The following is an 18,884-nucleotide window of genomic DNA, read 5'->3' on the forward strand; positions in this document are numbered from 1 at the left end:
AAAAATAATGAACTGAATTTTTATTTGTTGCCAGTTTAAATTCTTATTTTAAACTCTTATAATAACCCAATAACTAGTCATACACTGGTATTCCACTTGACTTTTCTGTCGTTCCCCACCATAATCATCTCCCCGCCCATTGACGCTTATTTCCTGCGCGCAGTGAGCAAGGAGGACGTGTCGTCGTGAAAATGCAAGCCATCAAGTGTGTTGTTGTAGGCGATGGGTAAGTTCATATTCGTTCCTTAAGTTTTTATTCTCATATAAGTCAAGGGATAACAGGCTTTACACATTCAATGTTTATCCTTCGCCCTTTGAGTTTACCTGGTAGCACCATATCAAGGTCTTACATGGTTTGCTGGCGACCAGCGAATGTGTTTATACATATGGGTAAAAATATTACAACGCCAAATTGCCCGAAATGACGTCTAAATGTGGTCTTGTTGTTGAAGAATTTTTAGGACTCTGCATGTATTTACATCACGAGAGGATTATTTTGTATCAGGTCAATTGGTCAAGAATATTTTCAATTTCATCGTAAATTTAAATATTACTGTAGCCTCCCATGTAGTAGATAGTCATGTAAGAACGATTTCGTTTTTCACGAAGTGCTTTTTGCGTCAAATTAGGGCGCATCGCTTTAATTTTTCGTGCATTGGTTGCATTATCTCTAAGGGGAAACAAATGGTAAAATTATTGAATCATCGGTTTTATATATGATGATAATTCATTCAATGTGATTTCAATGTAATATTTTTGATTGGAATTGTGTGTAAATAATTCCACCACACCGCACCAGTACACATCTTGTAGGTGATTTCATATCGTCATCCCCAAGCTGTTCCCCTTTATTCTCGGTTTCGACATTTCGTTGAATCATTATTTTCTTCAGCTATCACTTCCAGCGCGGTTAGTATGAATGTTCTATCACATTCTTGAATTTTCATTTCCATATGATCGGTCTTTGTCGACACTCTAAATGTACCATTACATACATACTTGTAGCCTTTATCTCCTTATCATAATCGGAAATAAAGTCCTCGGAGATGAGGGAGATTTTTATCTCGACGACTTGTTATTTTTTACCTTCCATCCGGTAATAGTTACCTTATTTCATAAATTTTATACTTCCTCAATACTTACCACACTGGTTGCTAATATGCCACTGTTGCACGTTTTCGTGACTACAGTATTATTTTGTAGAGGTAACGATATTTGACAGCCCTTTCATTGCCCTCCTTTTCAAGTTTGCCTTATCAATTCTCCTGATTTTAAGGAAATATATTAATAGTGCAATGCGGCAAATACTATCATAATCAGCACTCATCGTAATCGGCAAGTGCATCGGAACTTAGGGTTAAGTGTTTCACCAACCCTTCAGTTTAGCTGGCCAAGGTTTATCTCATTGTCAGTGTAATTCTTGGTACAAGTTTCCTTGGATTTGTTGATTGCGTGAATGTAGCCTTATGTGGGCCAACGGTACGCTTGGAATTCAAATTTAGCCCCATCCTCACACACGCTGTAACATCTTTTGGAAGTTTTCCAGTTTTCCGCGAGGCCGTTTAGCTTCAGGGGGTATCCAGTCGTCTTTTAGCGTGAAATATGCCCTCTATATAGTTAGTTTAGCATGCATCCTCGAATCGATTATCGCAGCATTACTGCTAAAATGGGATTCATAACCGTGTTCGCGAAGGCATCCTTTGTTAATCCTATGAACGACCTTGTTTTTTCCCCGACTGTAATTGAGGACCCCCAAATCATCATCATCATATATATATACACACACACACACATATATATATATATATATATATATATATATATATATATATATATATATATATATATATATATATATATATCATATATATATATATGTCTTATGTTGTTCGTGTGTACACATATTATTGGTTTTTTTTGTTTGCGTTTTGGAAGGCTACGACACTTATTGGCGAGGACAACCATTCCATCCTTTTTATTTTCTGTAATATTAGCGACCTGAATGATTAAGTGTCAGCATTCATGCTAGCGATTTCCGTTTGTATCACGTTCTGAAATCAAGAGAGTAAATTTCAGCCAGACTCGGGACCTCATCCAAGTTCGTGTCGGTGAGATTTGTATTTGTGTGTTAGCGAGAACATCTTCGCGAATTATGCATCCAAATGAAATGTACCAGTGAATAAAAAACATGATAATGAAAGATATTTTAACATTTTTTGGTGTTTTACTCCGTTTCGCCGAGTTGTGCTGTTAAGAGATGTAAATGCGTTTGCAGATTAGCGTTAACAAATTCTAGAAGTAACTAAAGGAAAAAATTTCTTTGCTGTAAGGCTAAAGATTGCAAATTCTTAAAAATTAAGATTTTTCACGTATTTCTTGGTGCCAGTTTAGTTCCGGCATGTTTCCCATAGAATGACTTTGCCATTTTTTTTAAATTACTTCTTTGACCCGAGGGCGAATGAGTTATTGCTGAGGGCGGTAGATCTGAGCCGGGACGATTCTACATTACGGGAAATAAATTAGGGTAGAAGGTCCCATGTCTAGACACATTTCCGTAGTTTTCGAAATAGTCAAGTGACAAAGATATAATAGGTCTTATTACTTGTATCACTCAGTGGATAAAACTAATTGAGTACACAGACTAATGGTTAATCTCCAGTTTTCATGACTTCATCTATAGGCATATGAGTTCCATATCATCATGGCTCAGGGAAGTTATCTGAAAACTTCTCGAGGACCTTAGAGAGTGATGAAATTCTTTCCCTGGAGGAAAAGGCTTCGGTTTTTGCCGTTCCCAGAAGTCTTAGAACTACCTTCGTGTGAGAAAGTGGGTTGTTTTGGGAGTTGCAGTGAATCCGGAAGCATCCCATCCCGTGTGCCCTCTCGGAAGTGCGGTGTGCCGTGAATTCCGTAAATTAGTGTCGGGAAAGAGGCGCTTGTGCTGTGTTGTTCGAGAGTGAATTGGACGTTTAAGGAAGACGTAAATGTTGGTTGATTGCTCTCGGCGCTGGTGTCTCCTCGCGCGGATGTTTACATTAGTCAAACTGATACGGAGTGACGGAGGAAAGTGAACCGCCGCTGGGAGGGAGCGGGGGGAAGGGCGACACCTCCGGCGAAGGAACCTCAAGCTCCTCCAAGGACATGCTCTGGATCTCCAGAGGGGGGAAGGCCCCCCTCCATCCCTCCCTCCCCTATTCCCCAGGCCCAGCTGCGAGGAACACGCCCTCTGGCCGCATCCCAGCATTACCCCCCTGGCCCCTCCCTCCCCCGTAATCCTCACTGATGCGTTCACGTGACAAGTTCTCGTCCCTCCTGGTGCTCGTGCTGCAGGGCGTCATTCTCTCCTGCGTGTGCGTGCATCTGCGACGCTGCTCGCATCTCGTCCGTGCGATCGCTTCGATCATCGGCGAACCCGCCCGTTCCACCTCCCACGCTTCGGGAACTTGCGTGGAGTCGTCGACGACACACGTGTCGTGCCCCCGGCTTCTAGTTGCTCCATCGCCCGGCGGAGGGCCGTGTCTGGGCGAGGACGACGGAGGCTCCGTCCACCGGGGGATGGACATCCCCCGGTCCCAACCCCCCCCCCCCCCCAAGGTTCGCGACAGTGCGAGTCCCGTCGTCAACGGCCGACGGTTGCTCGCTCTCTTCGGGACTTCGCCTCCCTGTCCTCGACTCCCCGTCTGTAGGCTGCCCCTGCGCCTGGCAAACCTATAAATTCTCAGGATTTTGAAATTGTGGAAAATAGCAAAAATGACCTGGAATGTTTGTTGAACAACTCGGCGTGTTTCTGCGTCCTTGCCAACATATAAGCTGAGTCTAGTGATATCTCGAGCAGCACGTCCATCTGGCAACCCCGCCCGCCCCCCCGTTATGTGTTGGAATAACCCGCTGGCAATGCACAAAGGTTTATACTTACTCCCTCCGTGTTGTTAAAATCGCACAATTAATTCTCGTAATGCCAAGAATCTTTTACGGAGGGAGTATTCGCCATCGCAGTGCAGGGTGATTGGAGGGAATCCATGATCCGGGCACCACCCTGGCACCCCATCGACATTGTTGAACCCACAGAAATACCATGCGAATGAACCCTCGGGGGTCCCCGGCGTGACAGTTATTATTTCTTCCGCATTGCTCTACCGTATCGTGTTTTGCATGCAAGGCAGTGCACATTTTCAATGACGAGGCGACCGTAAGCGAAATTATATTTTTACTTGGATATCAATACCACTCCAAATGTCTTAATGTAGTATTTCGGACGGACGACTTGAGCGGAAAGTTAAAACTGGGTTTCACCGATGATTGTCCTTAATTAGTATGTTTAAATAACGGCTGAATGGCATAATGTCGGATCTAAACATGGAGTGCCATGATACAGACCCCCCAGATTGCAGATACCCGCCTTCTCTGCTGCCAGACTCATTTGAGCACCGGGTGTTTTAAACTTATCGTGTCGAAGCGCATTTGTCTTCGAGCCGGAGGATGAGATCGCGCTTGCCTGAATGGGACGTGGGGGGGGGAGAAGAATGGCACTTAATGATTTGCTAAATTAATCCGATTCCCGTCGCAGCACATACAAACATACCCGTAATCTCTCAATTATTTTTCAATTCTTCGAAGTAGTTGGAATAATTATATTGAAATTGTCGTCACATCAGATTGGATTAACCATACCTACAAGACAATCATAATACTGAGCAACTAATGTTAAACTTGAATAGCTATGAATTATTTATTTTCGCATTAATCTGATAACTTCTCTATGGCATTTACATTAACAATGATGTGTGGGTGTCTAAATATATATATATATATATATATATATATATATATATATGAGTTCTGTCCCTCTCCTCCTTGATAAAGGTGGCAACGACCACCGAAAATTCGAAAAATAGTCTCTTTTTTTGTGTGTTTCTGTGTTTTTGTCTGTGTCCACTAGTGCTAAGTGTTATACATTATATATATATATATATATATATATATATATATATATATATATATATATATATATATAACCATAAAAACAGTAATCAACCCGAAGGTCGGTTTAGTAGGTGATGGTAGAGTTCGCCCAGTACTAAGCCCTATGCGGAGTGTAAAATTCACACATCAGGGTAGGGGGGCCAGTTCCCTTCCATGTTATGGTTTCCCAGGAAGATCTGGTACCCGAAAAATCACATAGCGTGGGTGGAGCTGCAGGTGCTCAGAGACTCTCGGGAATCGAACCCGGGATCCTCCGATCAATAGGCCAACGCTCTACCCCCTGGACCACCTCGACCGTGTGTGTGTATATATATATACATATATATATACAGAGTACTTTCTTCCTCCCTTCATCCCGTCCAACATCCCTATCCTGTTCCTTTCCTTTCCTAGTTTGCCTAACATTCTCCCCTCAATTACAGTCTTCAACATCCCACTTCCGGTCAATATCCTGCCTCCATAGGATTGCTCCCAAAAAACCCCTCTCTTCGCCCACCATACCAAGTACTTCCTCGTTTGTTTTCTTCTCTGTCCATTTCACCTTCTCCATTCTCCTCCACACCCACATTTCAAAAGCCTCCAATCTACGTCTATCCTCCTGCTTCATTGACCACGTTTCCGAGCCGTGCATGGCTACGATCCATATCAAGGTTTTTACGAGTCTTTTCTTAACATCCTTACTCAACGTCCTTGCCATCAACTCCCTCCCTCTTGTGAAAGCCTCTTTGCCTAGCGCAATTCTTCTCCTTACGTCCCTACTACTTTGACCGCGTTGGTCCAAAACACTACCGAGATACGTATACAGTTCTACCTGCTCTAGTTTTTGCCCTCCTATTTTTATGTTTAGCTTAGCCTTTTTCTTCCTAGAAAATCGCATAACCTTTGTTTTATTAATATTGATTCTCATCCCATACCTGTCGCACTGAATTTCCAATTCACTCAGCAATCCTTGCAACCCCTTGGCTGACTGACAAACTAAACCTGGTCATCAGCAAACCTAACTGATTTTACGAATTCCCCGCCCACTTCCATTCCTACATCCAGTTCTTCCCATGCATCTTTGATCATTTCCTCTGCATACAGGTTGAACAGCAACGGTGATAATGGGCAACCCTGCCTTACACCTCTTTCTAACACTGCCCATCCGGACTCCCCGTTCCCCACCTGCACCTGAGCAGTCTGAGACATGTATAGGTTGCGGATTAGCCTCCTTTCCCTCCATTCCATTCCTATTTTCTGCAGAATACTCATTAGTTTTTCCAAATTCACTCTATAAAACGCTTTTTCGAAATCTACGAAACAGGCAAATAGCTCCTGGTTGTGTTCTATATTACTCTCGATTAATTATGTCATTACTGCAGTGGCATCACGCGTACCTCTCTCCTTCCTAAACCCGAACTGGTCATCCCCTAAGTAATCATTTGCCCTGCTCTCTATCCTTTTGTTTATGATCCTGAGAACAACTTTAGCTGCGTGGGATATCTAACTTATTGTCCTGTAGTCCTCACATGATGTAGCCTTTACCTTTTTCGGAATAGGGACTAAAACCCATCTCACAAAGTGTTCCGGTCAAATTCCTTCCTCATAGATACTCCGAATCAGCCCATATGCCCTCTTCCTCCCACATTTTCCTAAGCATTTCAGTAGTTCCGCGGGAATGTTATCCACCCCCACGGCCTTATTTAATTTCATCTCCCTGAATGCCCTTTCTATCTCATGGTCTAGTATGCCTGGACCTAAGCTATCTTCCTCTACGTCATATTTTTTTTTAATGTCTAACTTTGTTGTTCGAAGTTCTTCTCGATACAGTTTTTCTTGAAATTCCACATAGATATATATATTTATATATGTGCATATATATATATTTATTTATATATGTGCATATATGTATTTATTTATATATGTGCATATATATATATATATATATATATATATATATATATATATATATATATATATATGTTGGTCGCGGTAGTCCAGTGGGTAGAGCGTTGGACTGCTGACCGGAGGGTCCCGGGTTCTATTCCCGGGCAAGGCACTGGACACCTGCAGCTCCACCCAAGCTATGTGATTTTTCGGGTACCAGATATTCCTGGGAAACCATAACCGGCACAGGGAAAGGAACTGGCCCCCCTACCCTGATGTGTGCATTTTCACTCGCCGTATAGGGCTTAGTGCTGGGTGATCTCTAACATCATCTACTAAACCGACCTTCGGGTTGATTACTGTGTTTATGGTTACATATATTATAGTTGTATATACATATTAAGAAATTAAATTTAAAATGCTTCGCTTTTCCACTTAAAAATATTTTTATATGGAAAGGCGAAGCATTTTAAATTTAATTTCAATGTGAAGAATTTCCACCAAGTGACGCCAGAAACTGTTTCATTTATATATAAAGACACAGCCACAATAACTCCCCAACCCTGGGTGGAAAACTCACATGGGCGGGAATCGAACTCGCGACCTCTGGAATGCCAGTCGGGGGCTCTGTCCCGCCGCCGCAAGAATGAATTTTCCACGTTGACAATAGCTTTTTTGTTTCTCAAAGTTAAATTGCTATCGTCATAGTTCGATTGACCGTTGGCGTAGTGCATTAATGTTATTCATTTAAGTTCACATTAAAAAGAATTCAATGTGCTTAATGTTGAACTCGATGGAACGTTGAGTAGTGGGGAACAATGAAATTATATAGAGGGACATCCAATCAGACGGGCACCCGTATGTGTCTTTAGGATTCGTTCACGCGGCAGGAGGGAGAAAGGAGGTTCTCCTCGTGCAGAGGGCGTCTAGTCCGCCTTTCAAAGCAAAGCGAGGGACATGTCCCGGTCGATCGCACCCCCCCCCTCCTTCCGCCTCTTTCTCTTCCCTTTCGCAGAAGGTCTCCTCCTCAAATTCTCCGTGTCCTCCCTTTGCCCCCTCGTGTCCGTCGGTCCGCCCGCCCTTCAACCAGAGCGCCCGTTTGTCGTGCCACCCTTAGCAACAAGCGGACCTCCCGTGCGCCAACTCGCTCTCTGCGCCAGATCCGAAGGTGACCTCCCTGGTCGTTAGAAATACCCCTTCATCTCTTGATTTGAATCCATTATCTCACGCATATTTTATATCGGTGCGAATGTTATTTATTCATCGCGTTAATCATCCTCCAGGTTATTTTCCGGGGCGTCAATTTTCATACGGGGTTCGTGACGATTGGGGTGTGTTTATTGGTATTCATTGCGGCGGAACTTCCATCACTGAAGTCGTTGGTTTCCGAGGCACTTGCGAATAATCTTTTTTATGAGGAATGTGAGCGGGAGGGGAGGGAAGTGGATTTTGACTCTACTCTCTCTCGTACCATCCCTCGAACTTGCATTTGGCATCGGCCCCAGAATTTTCATGGCGTAAAAACAGTCGGAACCCCATATTTTTCTTTCTCTCACTGGACCTGAAAATTATACGAAATAATAATTTCCCAGAAAAACTGTTATTATATTAAAATTAATTAAACGTAATTTTGCGAGCCTTGCTGAAATCTTGCTCATCCTTGACTTTTCGAGAGATTAAAGATTTCAGGAGACTTTTTCCTCGAGGATAAGGGATCAGAGTAACATTGCCCGAGCGCTGTAATAGTAAAAATATTCGGTTCCAAATTAATCTGATGTGTGTTCACCCTCCTGCCATACACCCTGCGGTGGGTTTCAGGGTACTAAAAATACAAAAGATTATACAAATACTTTTTTTGTTGAAGCATGCACCAATACAATGCAATACGAGGCATGTAATGTGGGGCGAATGTTTAAGTATATCCATTCTAAAAAGATTACTTTTACACAGATTTTTATTATTAAGTACCACGCGTTTCACCGACTTGCGGCATCATCAGGTAAGTTTTTTTAACCAACATTGCGATAATATTTGCGCTGAGGACAGAGTGGGGACGGGGAGGGGAAGAAGGGCCTGAGAGGGGTGGCAGGTGCGTTGAAGGGTTGGTTTGACCAATTCCAGGCTAGTTTCTCGGAAAGGAGTGGATAGGGGGACGGGAACAATGGCTTATGGCAATTGAGGGTCGCGTTGGGGTTTGCCTCCTTATCTCCATATGCTCGAAAGAGTCAATTTATAATCCTTTTGGGAGGATATGCAATATTTCTGGGAATATATGTGAGGGTATATATTCCCACAATGTTTGTTAAGAAAATTTGTACATGATGAAGCCGCAATTCGGTGAAACGCGTTGTGCCTTATAAGAAAAATCTGTGAAAAAGTACAAGTCTTTCCTTTTAGTATGGATATTAAATACTTCAACGAAGTGATGCCTGAAGTAGTAGAATGTATGTTTACGTATATCCTGGCTTGTTTTATTTACCATTGCGGGGTGGTGTTGAACCTTTTAGGTGCCCGACGTGACCAATGATTTGTGTTTCAATTTGGGAAACGGGAGAGGAGGTCGTATTCGCCTGGTGGGTGGAGCACCGGGCCCGGGTTCAATCCAACCGCCTTCTCCTGTGGTTTTTCAGACTCGACAAATCCTCCGGCTAGCACAGGGGGCGGGCACCCTGCCCTCTTCTCGGGTGAATTTCACGCGCCTTTCTGTGCGTATGTCGTTGTTGGGGTGGCTCTACCCTCACCCCCGGGTCAACGATCCAACATTCGGGCTGATTGCTGTGGTGCTGGAGACCTGGTGGTGCCTTTCATGTTTTGTTGGTGAATTAGCTGTGGGTGCACTCACTCTTTTCCGCGGTCAAGCGAAGAAGGGTTTCGGGATGCAGTCAGTCCCCCTCCCGCTCTCTCGTCTCCAATGAAGGGGGTCGGGGCGGGTGATTCCCTTTGTTTCCCCCCCGGGGAGTGTACCTGTGAGCCTGGGGCGACGGCGGAGGGGGAGAGGCCTGCGGTGGGTGTATCGTTCGGGGGCACGTGGAGGGAGGAAGTCGCCGTTCGTTTTGTTGGGTGACGTCGCGCAGTGGCTCCACTCCCCTCCGCAGCCGGTTCCCAGTCGGGTGCCGCAGTCCGCCCCGATCGGATTGTAGGCCTTGCCCGCGCCGAGTCAAGACGCGTGCGTGGATTGTAGTATTCGCATGGGGGATGCTGGGATGGATGGAGAATGGCTTCATTCTTAGACGGACTTTCCTCTCGTCTGTGATCGCCTACATTCATTCATTCCCTCGCCGCCAGAAACGAGCGTTGAGGACATGTGGGAATGTCTGGCATGCGGTGGCCTCTCCTTCCACGGCCTCTGCGCTCTCTCGATCTTTCTTCGTGATTACCGTTTCGGGGAATCTGTTTCGCCCTCGAAGCCAATCGGATAGGTTGCGGAATGCCACACGTCGTTGAAAAAAATGGGTGATGATTGGTCGTGGCGGGTACATCGAAATATGTGGACTTGTGATAATTCTTCGGGGAACTTACGTGTACGGGGAGGATTGATTTCGTTCACAATTTTGAGCCCTTTAATCGATGTTCATAGGAACGCATTAATGATTTGTGTTTAAAGTGTCGTATATAGCCATTGGGGAAGGAAAAAGTTGGCTTGTTGAGTAAACCGATGTTCCGGCAGATATTGGCCGTCGAGACGGCGGCTGTCAGCAGCCCACCCCGCCCGCTAGACGGCCACCGCGCGCGCTCTTGTCCCATCGAGTTCCCTCGTTCGTTTTCGATCGCGAGGGTCGCGCCATGTGTAAATATTTGTAATTAGACCGCTTTGCTGGCGGCCCCCCTTGCTCGGTGCCGTCGAAAGGAAACTCTTTTCCCATTTTGATTGTGTCGTCTTGTGGATTGAATTCAAGAAGTGCCCTCGTGTGCTTTCGGAGTGCCCCCCGCTCCCTTCCTCCCGCAGCCCACTCGCCGCTTTCTTCGGCCCCGATGTCATTACCCCCAGCGATGTTCCCGCAAAAGGCCGCAAGACCACTGCAAGAGATTCCTTCGATGACTACTTCTGCGATCGGTCAACATTCTAAGCATGCAGTTGTCTTTATGTTTCTGCTGCTTTTTCGTACTCCGGAAAACCGATTCCTGGCGTTTCATCATTGGCCCCGGTGCGCGTTTGAATTTCCAAAATACTCTACCGTTTACGAAAAATTGGGGGTGGATTCTGTCTTGCTCCTTTTTCAAATATCAAGTTCTATTTCTCGGTTTTTCTCCAAAGACTTCTCCATTTAAGTCAGCAGGTCTACTGCGTGATTCCACCGACTTCATGCTTGGAGCGTTGGATTGCAAATGGTTCGTTTGGACAAATGCCTTAGAAGTCAGTCTTCGTATGCGCGTCAGTCTGCCCGCAGTCCTGCCCTCTCCTGTTTCCAGACGGCCGGAGAACGCCGAGAAGTCATTTCTACGGATTTATTAGGGATGAAAGAATGTAGTGGCTGAAGTGATTTTTTGCCTCGTGCTCTTTAAAATGTGCGCTCCCTCGGGTGTCATCAAATTGATCGCTATTTTCGATCGGCCACCGAACTAGTGGAAGGGATATTTCAAATGCTGCCGGGTCAAACACGGAGCGTCCGTCAAATCATCAGATTTTATTTAGTCTTTTCCTTTTCTCTTTACTTTCGCAGGAGTGATGACGTGGGAGCGTGTTAAATGACATGGATTAATTTTCGTCAAAATTGCACAGTGAATGAATAGCGGAGATGAGGGCATCCATGGACAAATCCCGCAATTGGTTTTTGGGGCCTAATGCCCGAATTGTGACAGACGCTGATGTTTTCTAGTGAACGTGCTCGATGAAATCCGACTAATTCCTCCTCATATCCTTCATTCTGTTAGCATTTCTCTCTCTACCATATCTTACGCATTCTTGAAAGTGAATATGAAAACCAAAGTTGACCCATTACTTAGCCTACATCTTTATGACCTATCAATTAGAATTGTCATCAAAGGCAATGTAAAACCCGTTCCTTTGCTTTGGGGGTGGATTTTTCATTGAAAATTTCACGCAATTTAAGCGTTCCAGAGCGATGTTTCCTGTGTAGACATTCGGTCTTCGTTTTTCGTTATATTATTTTGCTAAAGGTGTCGTATTTTTGAAGTTTCATTTACGCGAATGTTATCTGGACTTTCCACTAGACTGGACCACTTTGGATTAAAAGTTAAAAATCAGGGAAATAATTGCGTCAAAGCATTACTTATCGTCGGAGGGGCAGGTGAATTGAAATGTGGAAATCAAGTTGTGAAGAAGACGGGAGTGCAAAAAGTGGCTCGGTTACTTTCTTATTTGGTGGCAACTTACGTCTTGCTTTGGTTTGACCGACGAAATAACTCATTGACTGCCCTATCGGGAATATTTACACCGCCCCTATGGGCGAATCCCACCTTTACCGGTCATTTAACAATGTGAAACCCATGGCAGTAAAGAGTAAGAAATATGACTGTAGTGGGAGTGTTGTTTACTAGAAGGAGAAACTTGAAAACGAGGAAATGTTGAAGTGCCTTAAACTAACAACAGAAAAGCCGACGTGGAACGGTCATCACTCTATGATGACGTAAAGCTATATTATGTATATGCTTTTTAGTTTGTTGTTTTTTGCATTTTTTAAATGCACATTTTAAACGACTAGTCTTTATTTTAAATCCCAAGTATGACGTTCTCCGTGGAATGATGGGAACTGATTGAATAGGAGAGGTTACTCCACTGTATGATGAGACTATCTAATTTAATTAACAATTTTTTTGTTGAATGTCTCGCCTTAAAATTCTAATCAGTCATGCTGAAGACTCTAACCCTCGGTAAAGTCTCTAGTCATTGGGTTACGGGGCCAGACTTACTACCTGTTAATCGACTTTATTTTGAAGATTATGCACGATTTTTTGTAAATACCAGTTGCATGTGTTCACAAGTCGTATTATTTTTAGCCTAAAGATGAATAAAAAGTCAACTGTTTCCAACACGTGTGACCATTGGTGCGTGTTATTGCGTCCTCAAACGCTCCCAATGTTTCGTGACGACATTAGCCCGGGGGTGACCCAACTCGTCCCATCGATTTCATTTCCTTAACATCTGCAGTGGTGGAGGGTTAAAGGTTGTCTTGGCATTCCGACTTCGCCCTCTCTTCCATTCTCATTCTGGGAAACGCAGTCAGTCGCCTGTGTGTGTGTGGGGGCGGTAACCTAGCGGAGAGAGAGAGCCTCGGGCCTCCCAGGTGACGCTCCGTACTTAGCGATGAGTTTACTCTTAATTTGCTGGAGCTCTCGGCTGTCATATTTTTGTTTGAGTATGCTCAAAATGTCGCATCTGGTTTTCCCACGTTTGTGGAAGGACAGATTGCGGGACGCGAAGCGAATTAAATTACATTTACTAGAGCTATTCGTTCTTGGTATTCTTCTTTTGTGAGAGGGCAATTTTCCAGTGGACGCGATTTTTCCAGATTTTAAGAAAGACTTTGTGACAAAGTACCTCATCTGTCGCACTTTTAGAATGGTCGGGCACAAGGATTAGTGAGAGGTGGATTTAGCTCAAATTCAGTAGAAGTTACTTGAGGTGTTCCCCAGGGAAGTGTTATCGGACCTCTTTTATTCCGTCTTTACGTTGACGGTATTGACTCCGTAGTCACTTGTAAGATACGTTTATTTGCCGACGATGCAGTGGTTTACCGTGATCCTGAAGACGCTGCAGCTTTGTCTGATGATCTTAATGCTTATACAACGCTGGTGCGACACTCGGCACGATAGAATTAAACATAAAAAGGTGCTTAGTGATGAATTTCTGGAAAAGGAGCAATTCCCACCCGAATGCCTACTGCATCGGGAACACCGAAATGGAACGTGTGGACTCGATTAAATACTTAAGGGCGTTACCCTCACTCACGATCTCTCCTGGATGAAGCACATGCGGGGAATATGTGGACAAGTAAACAAAAAATTAGGATTATTAGAAGAATGCTGGGTAAATGCGATGAAAAGGTCAAAGAGAAATGTTATCTTTCGCAGGTTAGACTTCATTTACAATATTTTGCAAGTATATGGGATCCTCACGAAGTTGGATTTATTGCTGAGTTGGATCGCGTGCAACGTATAGGAGCTAGATTTGCAAAACGTAGTTATAATAAACTAAGTAGCGTATCCAAAATATTAGAGGAGCTAGGCTGGGAACCACTCACGGAGCGAAGGTTAAATTACAGATTGAAGCTCTTGCAGAAATTGTAAGGGAGTCTCTTTATCAGTGATGTTTAAAATGTATCCTTACTCCCATCGTACTACGATAGGAGAGATCATGTCAGTAAAATTAGATATATTAAGTGTAGAACAGATATGAGATTTAAGATGTCATTTTTTCCACGAACGATAGGGGATCATTATAACATTGTCCAACCGTGGTAGAGGTAAATATATTCCGGTCAAAATGGCCTGGTGTGTATTCACCCCCTGCCACACACCCTTGTGCTGGTTTGCAGGGTACTAAAATATCAATATAATATCAAATATTTGTGTCTGGGAGTTTTGGATTCTCCTTGGATACTATGTGCTCGACACGTTGGGAAATTGGAGCCGATACTTTTTCCACGTCAGAACAGATTGTTTCTACGTTTCGAAGATCCACTAACAGATGTCGCTAGTGATTTTAAAATGTCTTCTATTATTTCCTATCAGGATTTTTTCACCCCAGGAGTTCCATTCTGCTGGTAAGAGGATATGCAATTGATGAAGTGAAGTAATAATGGAAAAATATTTCCCTTATCCAATTCTTTGTATGCGATTTCTTTTGCGTGGCGCGGTGGAATAATATCTAATTGATAGATTCTTGCAAATGGTAATTGGTCGGCCGCCAAATCCTTGCACGAGGTTCGCATTTCGTCCAGTTGTTTGTTTTATACCAATTAAGAAGAAAATGTATTCTCCGTACTAGATTTAGCCCTAGAAGGACTCATCATCGGGCGGGACCCGGTCGACGGGCCCTCGCGGTCTAACGCGCTCTTTTTCCCGGAGACAGCCTTCTTCAGTCTTCGGTTTTGGAATGGCGATCAGGGGTGCAGCCTGCCTTTATGAAGATACGGTCGCCAACAAAGTGTATCATTTGTATATATTTGATATTTGAGTACTCCGCAAGCCAACGCTGTGTGTGTGTGGCAGGGGGTGAATACGCACAAGATATAAAAAAACCACACCAAGTATTTATTTATCGACTTTATTGGGCGAGATTGAGACTTCATAGTCCCTTTTTCCAACTAATTCTTACACATTACGGTGAACACAATTTCATACACCCAAGCCCGTAGTGGAGGAATATCCACGTAAACGGGAATCGAACCCGCGACCTCTGGGTTGGCAGGGTAGGATTTTACCCCACCGCCGCCAAAAGTTTTGGATAAATATTTTTATTTCATACATTGCTGCAATGCCTCATAATTCTTCGAAGTACATCCCTTGATGATGAGCCAAATTTGTAGTGATAATGGTGTGTACGGGCATCTTATGCCAATGCCAATAAGATCTGCGATCATGCGCAAACTAAAATGGCGGTCTGAATACAGCGCGGACAAGTTGGAGGAAATATACCGACACCTTATATGCAAACCTTGTATAGTTTTGAGCGTTTGCCGGGCGCATAGGCTCAGTCGTGCTTCATCGCACCGTAAGGACTAGCTAGTGTGGGCGCCACCGGCGTCTGATGCAAGAATGTCGTGGGCCGGGGACGAAGCGCTGGAAGCAAACCCGTTTCCACCGGAGCTGCCTCCTCTCTCTCTTCCAGGCGGTGAGCCGCGGGCGAAAGGTGGGTCCTCCCGCCCCCTGCGCCGCGACCTGGAATAAAGGGGGGTATCCCATCCTCCCCGCGTCTCTTCGAGGAAAAGTGAGGTTTCGTCCGTCGCGGGGGGTTATGTGGGCAGAGGAGTCGTGTAGGTCGAGGGAAGAGAGAGAGAGATGTTTGCATTGAGGCGTGGGCGTGTGGAGAGAGGAAGACGGGCGGGCGAAGAGGTCATAGCGTGAAGAGGGGAGGGAGATTCTCGGAGGAAAGTCAAAGGAAGAAAATCGAAGATGTACGGACTGCGAAGCCGTGGTGGGACGATGATGAAGTCTGTGATATTGCATGGAGACGGCCGGGGAGAGATGCTACCTTTTGGACGAGAAAGATGAGTGATTGAAGTTACGACGAGCGGAGAAGGAAAATGCAGGGCAAACTGAGTTTGATATGGGAGTTGATTGACTTCGGGAACTTTGTGAAATCTAATTCCGATTTTTAGGCGACCAAGGGCGAGGATGATTAAACTCGAACGTTCGTAATTGTGGGAAGGCGAGCGGAGAATGGGAATGATTTAGCTCACGGAGCGTTTATTTTTTTCCAAATTGGTTTTGAAAAGAGTTTCTTCATTCTTTCGGGCGCCAATGTAAATTAACGAAGTGTGTGAGGTCAATGCCTGCCGGCAGGCGGAATCGGTCCGCTTAAAAGTTGTGGACTCCTACGTTGAAGAAACTATTTTTAATTCATTTTGCTCTCTCCGCCTTCAGCATTTCGGAGGGAATTTCTTCAGGACCTGGGCTCTTGTTTGTAGTTTATTTCGAAGATGTTTTTCTATTCCCTCCTGGGACGCCGCCCACTGACTCTTCTCAAGTGCGTGCGGGACTTCGTTTTGTGCGTTAATAATATTTTTGCCTCAGGCGTTCTGGAAGTGATGGTTCAGAATAGCAGGCGTTATTTACGTCGTCTGTGACAATTTTGCCGTTGTCTGGTTTGAAACAACTTTGAGTGGAAGTTGTGCGTTTTTCCCTGACATAAGAACAAAACGATTTAGGGTTACGCTTTAAAATTTTCATTACATTTTGTTTTTCAAGTTAATTAATAAGACTCTGCGCACAATCTTTTTCGATTTAACTCACCTGTGCACGGCAGTCATTTTCTCATTTGAGGTCTTCTTTAGATTTGGAGCATTACTTTTTAAACTAGTTTTGAGTTTGGGAGTGAATTTAACTTTCTCACCGTGCTGACCTCTCTGTTATGCCATCTTGGTTTCTTATCATCGCATTTGAGTCTGTGTGGAAGAAACTTCTCTGTGGCGTCATGTATAACTTTTAAAAAGATATCGTCTACGTATCGAAACCAAAAGTGAATATTCTTTGTAAAAATTCAGGGGCTGCTGATTATTTTTCTTTCGAATTCGTCCACGTACAGGTCAGCAAGTGGTGGTGATAACGGGGACCCCATTGCTAACCCTTCCACTTGTTTCAAGTATTCATTGTTGAATTGGAAATAATTTTGCTCAACACACAATCTCAATGGTGACATGAACTCACTGAGGAAGGGTGATTCGGCCCCAGCACTTTTAAGCTCTTTTTCCGCCACTACCAATGCTACCAAAACCGGGATATTTGTGAAAAGGTTTTTGACATCAAATGATTTGTTTGGAGGGCGGGCGACCTTTCTTGGAGAGCTGGGCCTAGAACTCCAAATATATCCTAGTGTCGTTTCATGTTTGTTGTTGCTGGTACTTGTTAAAGTATGTGCTGAGGAAATTATGTTTGGGCGGCACAGCAAGGGCCTGTGCTGGGGTTTGAAGTGCGCGGCGACACGATTACGTCAGTCAAGTTGGTCAACTATCAAGCAAAGGCGACTCAGACGGCTTAGGGCCGATTGCAATTATTGCCGAGTACTTCATAGGAACAATGCGGAGCTTTATATGAAGTGAGAAGGCGGAGCAGTTCTTTTACTTGTCCATTACTAAGAGGATTGTGGTAGGAAGGGCGTTTGAAGAAGAACTGCTTTAGAGAAAAGCATTTGAAAGAAGATAAGTAATAAGGGGTGAACAAAGTGAAGAAAAGATGACAACTTTGACGTGGAGTATGGATGTGTGAATGGTGGTGAATTCGAGGCGAGAGGATGAGTCGAGGCTGGAGTCTGTTGAGACGCGTGTGTTTGGGGCATTGAAAAGATGAGATGAACCGAGAGGAAGACTTATCGCCAAGGACGGTGGGCCAAGGGATAAAGCTGCTGGGGAAGCCCCAGCAGAGAAAGTGGTTGGAGGGATTGGTGGAAGATAGTGGGATGTACGAGGCCGAATGTAGGAGGGAGAATTTTTTTGGTGATCCGCGTAGAGGAAGGAAGAGAGTATTCGAGTTTAATGCATGCCATCAAAAAGATCTATGAAGTGGCAGAGGGCAAGGCAGAAGTTAATGAGAAATGAAGGAAGAGCTGCATGTAATGTAGAGCAGGGAAGGTGCTCGCAAATTTTTTGAGTGAATAGTCGTCGTAGGGGCCGTACGAAACCTACCTTAAAGTGCGTGTTCTCCATTGACTGAGTGTCCTTTGAAGTGTGGTGGATCACGTCCCGAGTTAACCATTTATAGGCTTCCCTAAAGACGACCAACATGCCGAGATTCATGGGGCATTCCCAGTCAAGTGCGGAAACAATCGTACGTCAATAATATTGCCCCTCTAACTGATCGTTAGCTGTGTGGTGTCGAGAGAAAACTATCATTCCCAGAGAAAACTAAATGAATATCATTACCAAAAGCTTTCTGCCCTGACTGAATTTTCGCAACGGGTTAGCTTGGTGAGATTGTTGCATTGGTGGTGTTTTCAAATGTTTGCTGTCTCCAAAGTTCCATTCCTTGCCCAAAACAATGTTTATATCGTGCTACGATATAAACTTTAACTTCTATTCTCTTAATAATAGTGAATTTTTGTTGATCAAACGAATGCTATATAATTGTAGTGATCGAGCGGTCATCGATTTCTTTCCGCGAGGATTGGTGTACTGTGATGTATTCCATGTTCCTACTTAGTCCCTTGATGCCATTTATGTTAAGTCATATCCTATTTCTTCCAATGGTCTTCCAATAATGGATGAAAGGCGTCCAGTATTTCTATGAAAAATGTACCGCCCATCGTACTACGGTAGGAGAGATCATGTCAGTAAAATTTGGGATATTAAGTGTAGAACGATAAGGGATCAGAGTAACTTTGTCCGACCGCGGTAGGGTCATATTCGGGTCAAAATTAG

General features: G+C 44.2%; 1 protein-coding gene across 1 annotated transcript in view; it reads left to right on the forward strand.

Moving 5' to 3' along the window:
* The first annotated feature begins 118 nt into the window (after window positions 1-118).
* Rac1 (ras-related protein Rac1) overlaps window positions 119-18,884 on the forward strand; it is a 140,743-nt gene continuing 121,977 nt past the window's right edge. The window contains exon 1 of the mRNA XM_071586169.1: window positions 119-226. Coding sequence (XP_071442270.1) covers window positions 192-226 — 35 coding nt within the window. The 5' untranslated portion in view covers window positions 119-191. The remainder of the gene's footprint in view (window positions 227-18,884) is intronic.

The sequence above is a fragment of the Hetaerina americana genome, unplaced genomic scaffold (assembly GCF_022747635.1).
Source record: "Hetaerina americana unplaced genomic scaffold, ioHetAmer1.1.p SCAF_21, whole genome shotgun sequence".
NCBI classification, from domain to species: domain Eukaryota; kingdom Metazoa; phylum Arthropoda; class Insecta; order Odonata; family Calopterygidae; genus Hetaerina; species Hetaerina americana.